The sequence below is a fragment of the Chelmon rostratus genome, chromosome 6, assembly GCF_017976325.1.
Source record: "Chelmon rostratus isolate fCheRos1 chromosome 6, fCheRos1.pri, whole genome shotgun sequence".
Lineage (NCBI taxonomy): Eukaryota > Metazoa > Chordata > Actinopteri > Chaetodontiformes > Chaetodontidae > Chelmon > Chelmon rostratus.
The window spans coordinates 22,760,603-22,779,567 of NC_055663.1; the positions used below are offsets into that span (position 1 = coordinate 22,760,603).

Consider the following 18,965-nt stretch of genomic DNA (forward strand, 5'->3'; position numbering starts at 1 on the left):
GATTGTCATGGCGCCTGTCATCTGACTTAAAACTTTTGACGTGACAAACTTTTTGAACCGATATGTCTGTCACTCTGTGGAAAGCTGGGTTAAAACCGTATCGGACATCAGGTGAAAAGAACACAAACAACGAACGCGAAGATGTAAATATTGCTGTGTGCTAACGTTGACCGGCGCAAAGATGCATCGCTAGTAGCTAACGATAATTAAGCTAGCTACTTTCAACAAGTTAGCTAGCTTAGCTAAACTTTTAGCTTAAGTTTTGGTGTCGGGGGAATTTCCGATGGCATAACGGAGAGTAAACCGACTACAAGTCATTGAAGTGCCTGTTTTTTGCCTTCGGATAGTTTATCTTTCATATCAGAATGTGTCGTTTTCTACGCTACTGTGTCAGCCACTGCCTTCATGCAGCGATGACCCGGCTGGAGGAGGTCAACGGAGAGGTGAGCGTGTGGTCGTCTGTTCGGTGGCTGGGCTACCTGTCCGGCATCAACCTGCTGGTCGCCTTGTGTTTGGGGCTGTATGCCCGGTGGGAGAGGACCGCGGAGACCATTCTTCTAGTCATATTCGTTTTGGCTCTGATTGTCATCGGACTAGCGAGTGTAATGTACTACTACTTCAGCATGGAGCGGGTCAGCCTCAGTCTCCTCCACCCGTGGTTCGGCTTTTTGCTGGGGCTGCTGTGTTTCCTTAACAGTCCCGCCTTGGAGAACGACCTGAAGGAGCAGGCGGCCAATTACCTGTTGCTGGCCAGTGTGGCTCTGAGGACGCTGTGGGCGCTGCTGGACCGACTGTTTGGATGCACCAGGTACCGTCCTGCTTTCCTCACCTCGGCGGAGCGGTTGGAGCTGGCGGGGTTCGCCACCGCCAGCACGGCGCTGCTCATCCAGAAGTCCTTCAGCGTGATGGTGCTGGTGGTGGCGCTGGCCACGGTCATGGTTGCCCTCCGGATGAAGGCTCTCCTGGCTCTTCCCAACTTGGTTTGCTTCGCTGTCATCACCGCCGTGCTGTTCTTCAAGTCTCTGAACATCACCACCAACCCGTTCGCCCTCGCCTGCTTCTTCAGCCAGCTTATCTGCGACCCCCTGCTGGATGTCTACTTCAGCGGCCTCTCTGTGACCGAGCGCTGGCAGCCTTTCCTGGTGTGGCGGGGTCTGTGGCGCCGACTGTCCCTCCTGCCTTTGCTGGCGGTGGAGGTGACCTTCATCATTCTGGCCTCCCGGAAGCTGACAGACCTGGACCAGTGGTACCTGATGATCCCAGCCTTTGTGGTCTGCGTGCTCTTCTGGGCCATCTGCCACATGGTGTTTGTCATCACAGTGTGGGGCTTTCATACCAAACTCAGTGACTGCCAGAGGGTGTGCCTGTCCCAGGGCTCAGGTAGCAACGGCCTGGACAAGATTATGGCCTCAAAGGGCATGAGACATTTCTGCCTCATCTCTGAACGGCTGGTGCTCTTCACGCTGGTGTCAAGTGTTGCTGTTGCTGCTCTTTGTTGGCAGGTAAAGGCAGCTGGACAACATGTATCTTATCCTTTTATATAGAGATGTGACACAAGATCAAGTGTTTATCGAAAGGATCTATGGCTCCAACAGTGGTTGGAGGATGCTGCAGGGATGTAACAGTAGTTAATTACCTAGAGGCACATCAACACACATTCATAAATAATCTATTCTGCACAAAATGATGAAAAAATACCCGTATACTGCCATCAAGCTCCCAGTTTACTTCTTCTACATGGAGTAGAAGAAGTAAAAGTAACTATTAAGATCCAAGCCTTTAGTTGCCATTTGTCAAGTCACTTTTTTTATTTGAGTTGAGTCAGGGCAGGTAGAATCTGCCTCAATACAGGTATAAATGATTAAAGGAATGATGCACAGAAAGCGATAGTACATAATGCAATACACTAAGACATATAATGCAGATAAGATGAGGCTAAAATAGACTAAATCTTAAAATGAGAAACGAAGTAATAGAAAGTTAAGAGAAACTGAATGGAACCAACAAGAGATTAAAACACTGTGAGGATGTTTGGAAATAAGTAATCGTGGAACCATGGGGCAACTTCAGACTGAATTAAAAGCAAGAGTAAAATAAAAACAAAAAACATCAATGTAAATGTGATTATGGGTTATTAATATAGGCATGTAACATAATTGAACATTGTTTCGAGTTCATATTCAGCTGCAGGGTCAGCAGGGTGAAGTCCAAGACAGTTTTTCAACCACAATGTCCTCTGAGAAAACAACAAGAGAGCGGCGAGTGAGACTGCAGCTAACAATTATCTCCATTATTGATTAATCTGATGATTATTTTTTTACCATTAATCAAATAAAATCATCTTTAAAATGTAAAATCTGGAATCATCACAATTTCCCAGAGCCCAAAGTGATGTTTTGAAATTGCTTTTTTTGTCCAACCAAAAATCCAAAATCCAAAGACGCAGAAAAAGCAGCAAATCTTTCTATTTAAAAAGTTGGAACCAGCAAATGTTTTGCTTGAAAAATAGCTGAAACGATTAATTGATTATGAAAATAGTTGGCGATGAATTCTCTTTTGATTGACTAATCGATTAATTGACTGATTGTTGCACCTTTTTGTCCTTTAAGACCAACAGTGCCTGACATTTTAACATAGCTTGAAAGGCTCAGTTTCCTCTATGTTTTGATTTGAATTCCCTAAATTGAACAACACAATATGAGCTCTTAGTATGTCTTATTTATTACTCCTACCCAACATTTAACCATGATTTGCTCTTTAAGGTAAGAACCTATGTTTTTAGATGCATAATCTTATCCTCCGTTAAAGTAATATTATATCCTGCTAAAAAAAATGCATGCAGATTCATGTTGCAGTTTTGCCACAGTCCTGTAAGTTTAGTGTAAACTATTAATTAACTGACCCGTGAATGTGCTCTGCAGGGCTCCAGCAGTATCTTTGTGAGCATGTTTCTGCTCGTCCTGCCTCTGGAGTCTCTGTTCCACGGGCTTTTCCACGAGCTCGGGAGCAGCCTGGGAGGAACCTGTGTGGGCTACGCAGTGGTCATCCCCACCAACTACTGCAGGTAGTGTGTAACGCATAACTACTGGCAAACAATTACCAGCCAAATGTTGGTAGACTGTATGGCCCTACCAGAGTATTAGTCAATGACAAAAAATACCCGCGTATAAGTTTAAAAAGCCTTCTAAGAACCATAATTAAAATTTGCTAGCAAGCAAACACCACATTCCTGCTCTAAGTGTTGGCTAAATATTTAAAATCAAAGTGTTGTCGAAGTCAAAGGCAGCTGGGCTTGTTGTCTCTGACTCAGTAGACATCCTCTGACCGTTGCTGAATGCCTGATCGAAACAGACACGTTTCACTCACTTTCCTCCCCGCAGTCCCGACGGTCAGCCCATGCTGCTGCCTCCGGACCAGGTGCAGGAGCTGAACAGGCGCTCGACGGGCATGTTGAACAGTGTGCAGCGCTTCTTCGCCCACCACTTCATTGAGGCTTTTGGCTGCGACTACTCCACCAGTGGGGTGACCCTGGAGGCTCTGCAGGCCAAGATCAAATCCTTCTTGGAGCTTCGCACGGCGGACGGGCCCCGCCACGACACCTACGTGATCTTCTACAGCGGTCACACTCACCGCTCGGGGGAGTGGGCGCTGGCAGGTGAGCGGGGCGATTAGTAAGGGTTGATTCATGGACCATTTGAATGGTAATATTTAGACAAAACGTTAGGAGGCTTAATTAATCATATAATGATTGTAATCATAATTTTGCCTTTCAAAGTTAACGAAGCTGGATTAGGTGCAATATTGTAGCTTTTGCTAATTATTATTATTGTTGTTATTTCTTGTTATATGCTGTGATGCATAAGCGTAATGTTTTATTTATGTTACTCCAAATTAATGCCTTTCTTTTTTAAAATGTTTAAAACAAAACCCAGGCTAGTGACTCAACACATCTACCATGTAAGGATATAAGAAAATCTTGACTATAATATAACCTTTAAATCACAAATTCATGTAAAATGAAGACATTTCAGTCATTTTGTCGAAGAGAAAACCTTCCACCTAGTTCATTAAATTAGTAAATAAAGAAAAAATTGTTTTAGTGTAGATGAGGTGTGCTAAAAAGGCATAATGAGTGAGAAAAAGAACATCTGCAATCTCATTGATTATTCTGTGGTCACTCTTTGAAGCTAACCCACTTCTTAGTATTTCATTTTAATAATCAGAGAATCTTTATCTCACTATCCTCATGCACACTTTGTTTGTGATCTGTAATCAGCTGGTGTCTGTGTTCATCACCAGGAGGAGACACTCTCAGTCTGGATCAGATCTTGGAGTGGTGGAGGGAGAAGAATGGCAGCTTTTGCTCGCGCCTCATCTTGGTGCTCGACTGTGACAACTCCATGCCGTGGGTGAGGGAGGTCAGAAGGGTGGAGGGCCTGCACGTGGCCGTGCAGGGAGCGACGCTCGTTCGAATGACGGACGTGGAGCTGCAGGACCTCCCGCAGCTCGGAGACTTCACCTCTCAGTGGGTGGAGTACAACTGCAACTCAACCAGCAGCATCCAGTGGTGCGAGAGGGCCAGGGCGGTTTCCGCCGACTACGGCATCTCCAAACACTGGAGTGACTACACGCTGCACCTGCCGACAGGAAGTGACGTCACCAACCACTGGAGCGCGTACTTCCCCCGGATGACGTACCCGGTGGTCCAGTTGGCGCTGTGGTGCGGCAGTCTGAACCTGCTGTGGCTCTGTGGCGTCTGCCTGCGATGTCTCAAGAGAGTCAAACTCAACTGGTTTCCGCCAGCGATACTGGACACCGGCCAAGGCTTCAAACTGGTCAGATCATAGAAATATGAACAAGGGCTATTTTTTATTTTCAGAATATATTTAGACAGAGCGTTGTCTAAAAGTGTAATGAGTTTCTTTTGACCTGAAAATGGGCAGCTATTGGATAGTAAACTTGTCACTAACCAGTATCCTGTTACTCCAAAACTAATCACTTAGTTACAGGTGCATTTTGAAATTTGTCTTTTTACTACCAGTTTTTATAGTCTGCAAATTCCTCTTTTAATATTTTGAGCTTTGATTTTAAGGTCTTATCATCCCTGTCACTGGTATGTCAATGTGGGGGATGAGACTGAGCACACTGACACTTTTGCACATTTTGCATCGTATTTACTGTTAGATCTGATTCCAGCTTGATTTTAAGAATATTCGTGTCGTGCCTATTAACCATAAAGCCACCAAATAACATTCGGCTCCCAACACTGATCTTTTTAACCTTAAACCAAAGTGGCCATGGTGCAGTTTCAGAGGAAGATCTCAGGCATAAACATGAATTCATCTGTTCCTAGAGCTCAAAACGTTCATATTGTTCTTGTATTTTGATTCTGAAATGATTCCTTTTGCACCCTTCTGTATTCAGCTATATATTTTAAACCAAGCTTTGAGAATATTCAGTGCACTGCTCTGTCTGTTGCGACTGCATTTTCTAAATCTTTTAGGGGTTATTTTAAATTACACTCCAGCTGCTTCAGGGAGTCCAGACAGATGTTTTGTTTTTTTTTTTTAAAAAAAGAAACCTGTACTGATGAATGCACTACAAGCTGAATGTGTGAGAACCAGGAACTAAATGCGTCACGTGAGGAGAAACATTTTCTTCCTGGGGTTTATTGCAGTTTACTGGGCTATGCAAGTTTCTTCTTATCAGTTTTATGTGTTTGCAAAGTGATTTGTGGGAAGAAAATCAGGTGAAAGATGGATGAAACTATGCAATAAAGGAGAGGTGAAACTTCTTAAAAATTGTGCATTTTAATGGGCTCCTCATTGGATACATTCTGGCAGCCGCTAAATTAAACAGGTTACTCCATGTGTCTAACACTGGGAAAATGCAAAAAATCTTTGGTGCTGTCAAGTGTAAATGGTCTGCACTTTGGTGAAAGTCCTCAAACGTCCTCGAATGCTTCCAGGAAATTACAGTAACTTTACAGGAAACATTTAAGGAAGCTATAAGGAGTTTACAGACCTACAAAACCTGACCAAAACCAACCTGAGAACAGAACAAAGCACTTCTAATCCTATCAATGGGCAACCTGCTTTTTCACCTGAGCTAGTGCCGCCTGAAGTCAGGAAGGTAGTTGGTGAAAGCAGGAGTAAACTGTGCTCTTACAAAGATGGGCAGCTTCAAACGAGTCAACGTGATTCAGCCAAATTAAAGTTTGAAGTTAGCATCCATTTTCTCTGATTATTGCTCTTTGTATAGTACGTGTAAAACAAACAAAGCCAAAGTATCTGCAGTCTTCAAAGTGGCATGCATTGTGCCTGGTGACAGAAAATGTCCACCGCCCAACTCACTCAGCATAGACACAGCTTCTGTTAATAAAAACAGTGAGCCTTGTCTCCAGGGAGTAACTTACTTACGTACTCTTGCCTCTTCAGCATGTGATCTGTTAAAAGTCAAGCAGACTTAATTCAGATTTTCAGTTGATTTTATTGAAAACATTATAAAAGTATGTGGTGCAGCAGCATATTTCAGTTTGTATGATCTTTAACATGTTCACATTTACACAAACCAAGGTGAAAATGGCTTTTACAGCAAGTTGTCATTGATCATTGTCGAGCAGACGGAGACAGTAAAAGAACATCTACTGCCCCCATGTGGCTGCAAGTGATACTACACTAAACCCTCAAACACACAGAAGGAAAAGGTTCTTTTTTTGGGGTGGACTGGTTCCTATTTTGCTCCACACCTCATTTATGAGTTCAATTTCTGAATGCGCTATTTTGTGATTTCGGAGCTGAAGTGCAAATTCATGACTTGGTTTGGTTTAAGTCTTCAGTGATTTAAAACAAAACCATTTCGACCAATCCAAGGCATAGACACAGTGAATCCCCCAGCCCACGTCTAAAAAGCATCCATTTAAGAAAGGAGGAGAAAAACAAACTTGCTGAACTTCTAACAAGTTCACGAATGACTGAAGTAGCACAGCACAGGATAACAAGTACAAACTTTGACATTTCAGCTAAACATCGATTTTAGGGTTTTAAATTTGCACAGCAATCTCTGTGTTCAAAAAAGAGGGTGAACGATGCAGAGGGCTGCATCCTCTGTGAGCATGAGAAGAAGCCTTTTATCAATGAAAAGCTTTTGTGTTTGTGGCAAAAATCAGCTGATGCATGATGACCAGACCCTCTCGTTTGAACGGCAGATTCTGCTGGATTACATTCACAAGAAAGTTACTGTAGCGTCATAAAACCTCTGCCTCGTTTACAACAGCTGAGCTAAATTCACAGACGTTGTCTAACATTGTAGTCTGTAGCCACTCGGACATGATGAGTAACACATAGAAACTTACAACTGATTCTCTGACAGCCACAAAACCTGAACAGAACAAAGACTAAAGCTTTGAGGGATATTTTTGGTCCCCAGACTGGACAGCGACGGTGTTATTTTAAGTTTGACCAAGCTGGATTTTTTTTTTTTTCAAAGTAAAGCTTATTTTTTGTACCAAAATTTCAGAACATTTAACTAAAGCTGCAACTAACAATAGTTTAAATTATCGACTATTTAATCATTTTGTCTATGGAAAGTCAGAAAATCGTGAAAAAAAAAAAACAGTCCACTATCACATTAAGATAAAGAAAAGCAGCAAATTCTCATATTGGAGACTGAGAACGCATTTTTCGATCAAATCAGTCAAATCAGTTGATTAATTTTCTGTCTACTAATCAGTGACTCTAATTGTTACAGCTCTATATTTAACAACGTTGTGACTGACAAGGAAATCAAAAACTTCTGAGGTGATTCTACATGTTTATAGTCTGAGAGACATTCTGTGTTGCAGAAATTAGGGAGTTGAGGTCTTAATTTTTTGACCTTCATTGCTTTAAATGGTCAGACCTTTGGGTGTCAGTTTTCTTTAGTAATGCAAAAAAAAAACGTACACTGACATGACTGCTCCCGGTGGCTTTGGGACTCGGCTTTAGTTGAAATGAAAAGGAATCTGAAATGAGGTTTAACAGCTGTTTGAGCGACTCAAGTGGGTCAGGGGTGGCATTTATGGCTTTAGCAAGAATGAGATCTAAGCTTTGGCTTGTTGCATGTGCAATATGGCAACCCCACAGCGCTGGAAAGGTTGGTCCTCTTCCCAAACCACAACGCAACTAAAACCTTCATTTCCTCCTCTTAAGATAAGGCTGGTTGTCATTTTGTCGCACTGAATTCAGACACAGCAGAACGTGATATTAAAAAAAAAAAAAAACAGCTCAACAATGAAAAAAATAAACAGCATAAAAAGAATCAGATATTAAATTCACGTTCGGATGTGTCTGAACGAGCCGTGAGGCCTTATTTGCAGCGGAGGAACATCCAGATCTCTGCTGTTTGTTAGTGCCGTACTTGAGCCAACGTGTCAGCATCAGAAGGGAGCACAGCGTCCCATCAGGGTGATTGTCATGTGATGTGTTCAACTGAGTGCTGCAGATTTCTCAGTGCCTCATTTTACAAAAAGGAACTTGAGTACAATCTAGTGTTCGTAATCGATTTACCATAAAGAAATAACAATAGCGATAACAAAACATCCACAAAAAAAACACCCAAACTATGTCCCATATACAGAATCATGTAGAATATCAGCAGTTAAATACCTACAATATGGTACATCGTTTTTTTTTTTTTCCTTTTTACAAACATGATGTTCTTTTCAAGAACAAAGCCTGAGAGGAGTTTTTCCTCCCTGTGTGAGACTGAGGGAGGACCCCCAGCAGTTACAAGGACCTCGAGGCTCAGTGCGTCCAGGACCGAGAACCCTGAACCGTAAATGAAAAGCTGATATCGTCTCCCACATGTAAACCATGTATCGGGAGCCTGGAACAAAGAAAAGAGTAATCTAAACTGTCAAAGATGCACAGGAATCAATGGACAAAAGAAGTAGTATTAACTGAATCTAACAGAAATGTGTCTTTAGTAACCGAACTCCGTTTTAACTGCTGCTTGGCATATTGTACCAAACACCCCAGGCTGATATTGTACATCGCTTACCTACAGAAAGTCACTGCTCCAAATACTCTCCTTTTTCTCACCTGCACTGATGCGACTGCACAACACGGAACAAAGCTTATTTACAGTGGCGGACATGTTCCTGATGCTCATCTCTTTCTTAACTAAGACAAAGTGCAGCTGAGAAAATGGAAACTGATGTGAACTATTGGTCAAGAGTCCATCAACAGTGCTTCCCTGTTCACCTGCAGTGGAATCCATCCTTCCGCTATTGTACCTCTCTTTGATTCAGCTTTTTCTTTTTCCCCCCATCGTCTCCCAACATCCAAAATAACATATAAATAACACAAAGAATATATCCTGTCCTGCGTATAATTCCCCAAATGTTCCTAGAAAATAGAATGAGGTAAATCCCTGTAGTAAGACAATAACTAGACAATGCAGCGAATGAAAATTGCCCCTTCCACCCCTCGCCTCGGTTGAATGACCTGGTTCGTGTAGGCACAAGTCTACACAGCACATACGTGTGTCCGTCTGTTTGCCTCTACGTGTGTCGTCTTTGTGTCGCTTCAGTCTTCTCATTGCTTTCCCCATCAAACCTTGTCCTCCTCCCTCCAGCTGCTGCTGACCGACCGGTTTCGACTCGCGCCCCCTCCCCGCCCACCTCAGGACTTCCTCTGCCGCACCGTCTCGGAGCTGCCGTTCAGCTTGCTCCGCCCAGACGGGGTGCCTGTGTTGCCGTTGCCGAGGGGACGGTCCCTGTCCCCGGGCACCTCCTGTTTGCGTCGGCGGGTCTCTTTGTAGCGGAGTGTGATGTCACTGTGAGAAAACCAGAGAGCAGACATTTAAACAGGAAAACAACCTCGGGAGCACCACTAGCTTTTATTGCTCAATGTGTTGTCTCACAGAGGACGCCTTTAACCAGTCTATCTGAAGAAATGAAGCATGTTCCTGAGGTTTCCTGTCCATCTCTGAGATAAATACCTACCTCCTCTTTAGTTTGGCATCATAACATTTAACACCTCATCACAATAAAGACAAAAATGTAACACTTGACTTTAACTCCCCTATGTAGTATTTACAAGCACTAAACGAACATATTCTATTATTCAATCTGCTTAAAACATCATGAACCATGTTTCCATCAACGTATTTTACTCCAATATTTCACCATTTGAGGTTCGACTGGCGCTCTTTTAATTATGTCTTCTTACTGTGCCCTCTTCTTCTGCAATGGTAAACTGGACAATTGGCGCCACCTACTGCTCATCTCTATGAACCAACTCTGGCAGTGTATGGAAACAAGCATTCGTTCGCATTTCCTTGAAATTTGGGTAAAATTTGTGATATAGTTAGATGTTTAGAAGTTGTGATGTTGATGAGGTAAAACATTTAATATATTGTCTTTGTTCTATTTTCAATTGAGCATATGTTCAAAAGGATTAGAAAATTGTCACTTTCATTCATGTTTGTCACAGCGTCCCAACCGTTTTGAAATTAGCATTGTAAGATCACTATGAACTACCCCCCTTTCTATCTTTGTGTAGTAACTATGAATTATAGGACACTCTCTATTTCCACCACTACGTGCACTGTCATGGAGAAAAGCCAATGTCCAAGCAGGTTGGCACTCCCCTCCACAGTGAAGGAGATCCTAGATCACGTCCAGTGTGTGCAGGTCTTTGAGAGTCATTAACAAACTTAACTTTGGTGCATAAAACTCTGCAGGTGGTGAATAATTGATTAAATGTCTAATCTGGTTACCTCTCATACATGTGGTAGTTAAGACAGAGCAGTCCTGGTTATATGCCGTATCTCAGATCAAAATGCAGGTCGGTCTGACCCAGTTATCATTAACGCTCCTGATGGGAATCTCCAGCACCTTTATTGGTGCAGCACCAAAACTCTTTCACGTCTACAGAGGTGAAGTGAAACGTCCCCACAGTACTCACCTTGGTCTGCTGTTGCTAATGCAGTGTATTAGAAGAGGGGGCGGGTTGTGACACACCTTGCTAACTGTGTAAAACAGTATTTGCAGATTATTTTTCTTCTGTTTATTTTAAGCTGCTCGAAGTGACAAATAGGTTGGGTTTGCAGCGGCGAACTAACAATGACAGTCTACATATACTGTATATGCACAATGCTTATTATGCTTCTTGACTGGGACAAAGCCAACCTTTGTGTCACCCTGACAGCTAAAACAAACTATTCAAACTATCTGCAAATACAGTTTCACCTTTATCTGAGTGATTAGAAAATGTCATGCTTCAGTGTTTGGTGTCCTTTATGCACTTGCGTGTTTGACTGGAGGTGATGTGAGAATGAGAAGTGGTGGAGCTGATCTGATGACAGACAGTTGAGTCGGAGGAGCCTACATGGTGTCTATATGTGTCTCTCACTTCTACAGCTGACTGTTTCCTGTGTTTCTCGATTAACTGCAGAAGAAAACTGATGTGAGGGCTAATGCTAAAAATGAAGATGATAAAATTAACCACAGCAAAAAACTAATAAGTGCCATGCGGGAGAGGGAGCCATGTGGGCTAACATCTGTGTTGTAAAAGATCCCAAAGGTATTCTGAACATAATTATAAAACAGTGATGCATTAGAGGGGAAATAAAACAAAATACAACACTGCTGATAGGAGGGAGTGGACAGGACAAAGCGCCTCCCTGCTATACCTACCTCACTGGACATGGACATTACTGCTGAGCATGAATAGGAAGGAGTGGGGAAGGAGAAAGGGAGGAAGGATGGAGGAGGCAGGGAAGGGGAGAAAATAGACCAGAGGCTTCACATGCTGGGGCATGGCTATGCTTAACAGGAACACTACGCAACTGAAGGTGAATCAAACCAAGAGCAACCGGAAATATATTGCTGCAGCTGATTGTTGTGAGTAAACTGTATGTTGTGCAGTGCAACACTGACTGAGAACAAAATGGTTAAACGTTTATTTATTTTTAAACTGCAAAGTGTTACCTGACTGCCAAACAGCAGTATACTTGTTGAACTGGTTGCTATGGTTGCTATATTTGAATCTTTAGTGTTAAAAGTTCCTTTATAAACAGCAATTTTTAGCTCAATCACCTCTTCTCTTGTCTGCCCTCCTGTTTCTTCACCCATCACAGAACAAGTACAGGCCTCTACACAGCTCTGATAATCTGAACTGACAAGTCATGTGAAAACATCTAGACTACTAGATTTCATAGTTGCAGACCACTTTTGTACTTAACTTTTTTTGGATTATTTGTACCAAAGTAGTTTCTTAAACTGAATGAGTGCAGGGTTTGATAATCTCTTTATGCAAACATGTCCTTGTCTTGAAAGTAGCTTTATAACTCATTTGAACTCCCAGCACAACCCTACTTGGCCCCTGTCCCCCTGCCCACTAACCCAGGCCACTTCTTACCGGATGAAGAACCGCCACACGGTCCAGATAAAGATGAGGACGATTCCTAAAAACCAGCACTGCATGATGAAGAAGGGGATGGGCAGCATGATGGTGTTGGGGTCATACTTGACCACAATGAGGAACTCGGTCACTGTGATTGCTGACACCAGCCACGCCTGCTGGCCGAGCTTCTTGTGGAACTTCCTGATGGGAAAAAGACGAATGGTGTTGCTATGGACAAGTAATACAAGTGGGAGGAAGTTTTTACTGTCTATTGGTGTGCTTGTGATGTGGGCAAGACCCACATACACATTATATCACAGTGGTACTCAAGTCAGCGTGACGTGCAGCTGCATAAAAAAGCTTTCTATGCAATACACTATTTACACTAATATAAAATAGCTCGTCTTTAAGTTGGCAGAAAGCAGTAGCACAGTTATACAAATCAATTAAGACAAAGCTGCTGGAGGCCAACAAGTAAAATAGAGCTGACTGGTAATGAAGTTTCCCTCCATTGCTGACACCACAGATGCAGCGGTAAGTTTTAATTGTCAACTTAAAACTTAAGAAATGAATTTTGGCCCTCTCAAAAACAGTGCTGCCAATTGTTCGAGGCAATGCAACAGCGTTTAAATATTTGTCAGACAAGCACAAACGCTAACTTTGCATAGGCAGATGTGATAAGCAAACACTATCAGCTAAATACACTCACTCCCTAAGCTGCTCTGACTGTTTGCCAACAACAGCCTCACGTGCAGTGCATGCTGGTACGTGTTGACAGTTCTGGTCTTTTGGTGAGCTCTCTCTTAGCAATGAACTGGATATATGATTATACTGTATGACACGGGTTGAACATGCATATACAGTAATTGTTAATAAGTTAAATGTATCTTTTACAGATGAACTAATCTCCTCATTGCAGCATTACTTATTAATTTTTTGTGCTTGGAAACGTAGTACCACAATCCGCTCTGACGTTTAGAAAAGTCGTCAGCAAACAGTTGAGTCAAACTTAGTTTACAGCGTCAGGCAAAAGATATGAATGACAGCTAGAGCACATCACGGCCGTGTGGTGCCCTCACGAAAAGTGAAAACCAGTAAGCTCCTAATGTGACATCAGTCTCGGTAATGAATCAGTGGTCCAGACGCTGCATGGTGTTACTGTACTTGTAAATGTGATCGACCTGTGAACACAGCCAATTTCATGCTGTTGATACTCACGGGTCATCCATGAAGTCGTAGATTTCCCTCATGGCTACGCCTCCCACGTTGACAAAGAAGACCAGGCGGAGCAGCACCAGGTAGTGTTCAGGAGGCATCCACAACACAAACTTCAGGTAGAAGGTGTTCAGCTCAGCCAGGAGGAACTGGGAAGAGATAAAAATAAAATTTCTAAATTCAGGAGCACTGAGAATATAATGAATAGGATTCTAGATTTAACTTGTTATGTTTAATATATCAATAAAAATTACTATTATTGAAGTATAAAAATGACTACTACTGACAAGTGGGGATTACTTTTCCAAACAGAAGCTCATCTTTTACTCTGTAAAATGTCATAAAAATGCAAGATCTGCTTTTTTTTTTCATTGTACTGTATTCTCATTCTTTGCAGCCATTATGACCCGTTTTTCCGTACCATTAAAAAACAGGATTCTCCCTACCATAAAGATGATGCCCAACACAGCGAGCCAGCGACGAACTGTTGAAGCAGGCTTCCACTCAAACTTCACCCAACTGTACGGTGTGAACTGGAATGCTATTCGCTTTATCTTCCCCCTGGGAGCGACACAGCAGAGATACAGAAAGAAATAAACACTGAGAAATCACTAAAACAGTAATGTTGGCACTCCTGTAATTCAAGCTATTTGAAAGGTCAAAGAAATTCAAGTCAATATTTGTGACGGTGGGTTAATTAACCACATTTCTGTGTTGAGTCGTACTTGTATGTAGGAATGTTCCACAGGCCCTGCCACTGGTAGGGCTTCATTGACAACCAGGCCAGGGTCTTCATGCCGCAGTAGATCCCCAGACCGTTACACACCAACACATCCATGATCCACTAGAGAGGTGAACAAAATTTTATCAAAGGGTATAAAAAAAATAAAAAAATAATGCTCCAACACAACTGTGAGCACAATACGTGAGAGCCAGGCCTCATTTGTAATGTGGTTTACATCCTGGGCCACAAAAACCTTTTATTTCTCCTTTTTAAAAAGGATAATATATAATAGATATTTTCATTCTATTATGATTACATTTAAGCTGTTTTCCATAAGTAGCCACTCTTATCTCTTATTGAGGCAGTCTACTGAAAGTGTTTTTACAGTCAACAGTTTATCATTATATAATACTATACTACTACTGTTTGTCTGTTTACATTCTATTATATTGCTCAATTACTTTCTAATGATGTTAACATGATTATCCCTGCTATCACTTGTGTTGCTGCCTAGTTTCTCATTGGTATACCAAAACGTTCTTCTCATACAAACGAATGACCATGTCATTGCTATCATAAATCTCAATATTAACAATTAGACAGCTTTAATACCGCCACTACACAGCAGAGCAACAGCTCAGAAGTACAGCGACCTTTGCAGATGGTGAGGACTTTGCCAGTCTGCTTATGGACAAAAATTTCATCTTAACAGCTCTTCGTCAGACGAAGTCAAGCTGAAAAGCATGTGTCTCAAAAATGGTTTGCAAAGAATAGTCATGCTATGTTATTTTACTGGTCTTGAATTAGCAAACACGTTGGTGCTTCACATTATTAAAACACTTTGTCAACTCATGTTTAAATATTTTAATTCTTTTATATGCTGAGATGATTTAAAAAGTGATATTTTACACCTGAGGGCACACCTGTTGATTCTTAGGTAAGCAAAGGAAAAGAACAGTAATGTATGTACATACATGGTCCCACCAGCACTCTGAGAAGTTAGGTAACTGGTGCTCCAGGCTGTATTCCAGGAACTCAAACATGACGCTGATTATCATGCACATCCACCAATCCCGAATCATCAGCGTCTGAGGAAGAGAGGAGAGCAAAAGGGGAGCGGGAGTAGGAGGAGAAGGGTGGCGTGAAGTGGGAGGAGGTCAGCAGGATACCATGGAAAGAAACATTTTTCATTGCTGCGAATGCAACAGAGCACGCTGGTGCTGTCAGTCTGTTTCATACAGCAGCAGCCTGAAGACCCTGGTTGTCAGTCCATTACAGGAGAGACTGAGAAACTCTTAAAGGATGCATTTTGTTTTTTACAGTGATCAGTTCATCAATTATTCGCCCTGAAACCGATTATTTATTTCTAAATAAATTACAGGCTCTATCCCAGTATTTTACAAACATGAGCTCGATGAGATACATGAATGAAAATCTCTTCCTCCTTGAAGTATTGACGGACAGTTCTTTAATGCACAGTCGAGGCCAGTCCATTAGTGCACACAGGTGTAGAGTGTTCAGTCGTGTTCAGCCTACTCCAAACCTACCTTGATATACCATCCCAAGAAGTGAGCTGGAACAAAGCCATCCATCTTGTCCTGTAGAGACAAACAAATGTGTTGATTTAAAAAAAAATAAAATCTCTTCACGATTTATGTTCAGTTTTGATATATCATGTCAAATTCAGTCCTAACACACAATCGGCATTTAATACGGTGTGTAATTCCTGTTATATCATCAAGCCGAACTTAAGCTTTGAAAAGGAGCTTAATTTAGTCCTATGTCACTTTGTTAAATGCTGGATGACATAAATTTGTCTCTGACGTAACTGTTAGAAAACTACAACTTATCCATGATATGCTCTTAATTAGAGCTGCAACAATTTGTCGATTAATCAATTAGCTGATAGGAAGACTTAGCTAATTTTTATCAATTAGCGATTACAATAACAAACCAATTCCCTGGTTCCAGCTTCTCAAATGTCAGGATTTTACGTGTTTTTGTCATATATGATACTTTGGGATATTTAGTTTATGATTGCATCACCTTTGGCTGTGAGAAATTACAGCAGGCATTTTTCACTAATTTCTGACATTTTACAGACCAAAAGGATTAAACAGTGAGGAAAATAATCATTCATTGCAGCGCTGCTTTTAACTACAACTCTCTATGCTCTAATAAAGCACCACATCTAGTTCACATTGGCACTAACCAGAAATGAGCACAGTGAGTACTGGGTCACTGAGCAGGACAAGACTTGGCTGTGCATCATAAAGCACAGAAATAAAACACATGCAAACCAGTTCTCTACTGTGTCTGCTTTAAACAGCATTGTTCACATACATAACATTAATTTTCAGTTTTATCTGCCTTGTAATTCAGGACATTTTGATGTTCTTTCACCTGCAACTCCAAAATCTCCTCCGACTACAAAAGTGTTTTATTTCAAATATAATGTCTGTTCGTAATTTGACATTTTAAAAAGGTTATTCACATAGCCTGGCTGTAAGTCAGTAGACGACATGGTGGTTTGACCCACTCCGAGACTGAAATCAGGCCAACAGTAGAGATGGGCTCTGGGTCACGGCAGCAGCAGACTGTCTCCCCAAGGGGGAGGAAGGCCTGGTTCCACTGACGGGCTACGATCTTACAGTCACCACCAGACACAAGTCTGTGGAGCCAGTCAGCACACAGCCACACTCACTGTGTCTTTGTGTGTGTGAGACAGAGAGAGGAGAAGCAGAGGAGGAAGAGAGAGGGACGGAGAGCTCGTGTCAAATGGAGAATCAGTGTGAATGGATGAGGGACAGGAAAAAAGAAGGATGATTCCAGCTATTTCACAGTAATGCAGAAGGCTGCGTTCAGACTCGTTTAAGATGCCACACTATTTAAGATCTGGGTCATTCCCTTATTTGTAATAATTGAGGTTAAAGAGGACCGCAACATAAATAACAGGACCAAGTCAGAAATATCACTCCTTGGAAGGTGGCCTGTTATTTACCAGACACATACTCTTGAGCATGAATGGTACCGCACATTCAAAATATGTTTCAAACAGAATGGCATAGCTGCTGCCCCGATGACACCTTTTTACAACTGAAAACAAACAAACAAAAATCAGGTGTGTCTGTGACATAAATTAAATATTCTCACCCAGAGGTTGTGTAAGGGGTCGGTGGTGTTGCCTGGGTCGTATATGAGGCAGTTTCCTCCATAGTCACGCTCAGGGAGGGGTACCCCAAGCTTGGGGTCAATGTACTTCATGAACTGTCGTCCATCATGCACCGTCTGGGTAATGGGGGTTTAGGGGAGAAGGAAGAAACAGTCTGAAACACTGAAACTGAAAGGCGTTTGCAATTTGACTTTTCACTGTTGGTTATTATAGAAAACCACATACTATATATATATATATATATATATATATATATATATATATATATATGGAAATGCTTTACATTAAACAGCTGCTGTAATTAATCATATTGTCAAAAGTTCAAGACAACCATAATTTCTACAAAAACAAAAGTATTTGTCTTGTCATATCATTTGAACAGGTCTATTAAATCACAGATACACATCGCTCTTTGACCTGTTCAAATTGAATTTGTGAATTCTCCATGCATGAAAGTTTCTGTCCTTCTTTTTTTTTTCTTCAATGAACTGTACACGAAACAATGAAGTTCACCAAGCAACAATTTTTATTTTCTTTGCGTTAGTAAAAAAGGCTTATGTATTTAAACTTTTTTTTTTAAACAGTGCCCAGGCCTGATTAAAATACAGTTTGGCACTGGTAAAGTATTGCTATTTTAAAAGGTCTGGCTCAGCAATAAGACATTTTAATTAAACTGGGAGAGAGCAAAGAGGCTTCCAAGGCTCAAGTTGTAGGAGGATCACAGCAGAAAAAGTAGAAGGAGATTGGAGCAGAACAAGAACAAGAGACAAGAAAATCCTTTATTTTGGCCAGTGTTAAGTCCTGGTTTTAAGATGCCTTTAGGTTCTCCACCACCAGGCTTTTCTGGATGTAGCTACCAATCCAAGAGTTAAACCAAAAGTCAACATGAACCTCCAGAAACTTTCCACTTTCGTCAGAGTGGGAGTTCTGCCTGTTCGAGTGAAACACCCGAGGAAGACGAGCGTGCAGTGTAGCTGACATAACGTGTGCATGCAACAGCTGTATGGTTTTCCCTTCTACAACAAATATTTTAATGTGAGCGTTTCAGCCCATCAAGGCATCAGAATAATCTGCACACCAACCTGGAACAGGATGAAGATGAGGAACAGCTCGTAGACAACAGTGACACAAAGCCAGAATCGCCAGTAAGCTACAGAGACAGAAAGTGATGGTGAGAGCAGCAATTTCCACTGGACATCAGTGTGTCACTTCCAAAAAAATCCACAATGGTGCACATCTGGGAATCAATATGACTTTGGTTTTAGTTTCTCTGTTGTTCAAAGGGGGCAGATCAAAGATGACGATCATGTTGAACAGTCCAGAGTAGAACAGAGCAATGACCTTGACAGCAACTACCTGCTCTTCTTTCAAACAGTTTCACAGGGAGGTACAAAACATAAACAGAAACTTAAATGCTGAACTTATAATACATTATGCACAACATTTATAATACTTGATAAACCTT

At 41.7% G+C, this 18,965-nt stretch overlaps 2 protein-coding genes across 2 annotated transcripts in view; one reads left to right on the top strand and one right to left on the bottom strand.

Moving 5' to 3' along the window:
* On the top strand, positions 1-6,151 carry tmem168b (transmembrane protein 168b). The gene is made up of 4 exons (XM_041938529.1): positions 1-1,502; positions 2,922-3,064; positions 3,381-3,655; positions 4,300-6,151. Exons 1-4 carry the CDS (start codon positions 366-368, stop codon positions 4,845-4,847), a joined length of 2,103 nt encoding a protein of 700 aa, XP_041794463.1. The 5' UTR covers positions 1-365; the 3' UTR covers positions 4,848-6,151.
* Positions 5,823-18,965, bottom strand: part of ptdss2 (phosphatidylserine synthase 2) — a 25,311-nt gene continuing 12,168 nt past the window's right edge. The window contains exons 5-13 of the mRNA XM_041938530.1: positions 18,583-18,650; positions 17,482-17,616; positions 15,876-15,926; positions 15,303-15,416; positions 14,330-14,448; positions 14,051-14,165; positions 13,608-13,753; positions 12,405-12,590; positions 5,823-9,816 (exon numbers count right to left, since the gene is read on the bottom strand). Of these exons, the coding sequence (XP_041794464.1) occupies positions 9,663-9,816; positions 12,405-12,590; positions 13,608-13,753; positions 14,051-14,165; positions 14,330-14,448; positions 15,303-15,416; positions 15,876-15,926; positions 17,482-17,616; positions 18,583-18,650 (1,088 nt within the window). The 3' untranslated portion in view covers positions 5,823-9,662. The remainder of the gene's footprint in view (positions 9,817-12,404; positions 12,591-13,607; positions 13,754-14,050; positions 14,166-14,329; positions 14,449-15,302; positions 15,417-15,875; positions 15,927-17,481; positions 17,617-18,582; positions 18,651-18,965) is intronic.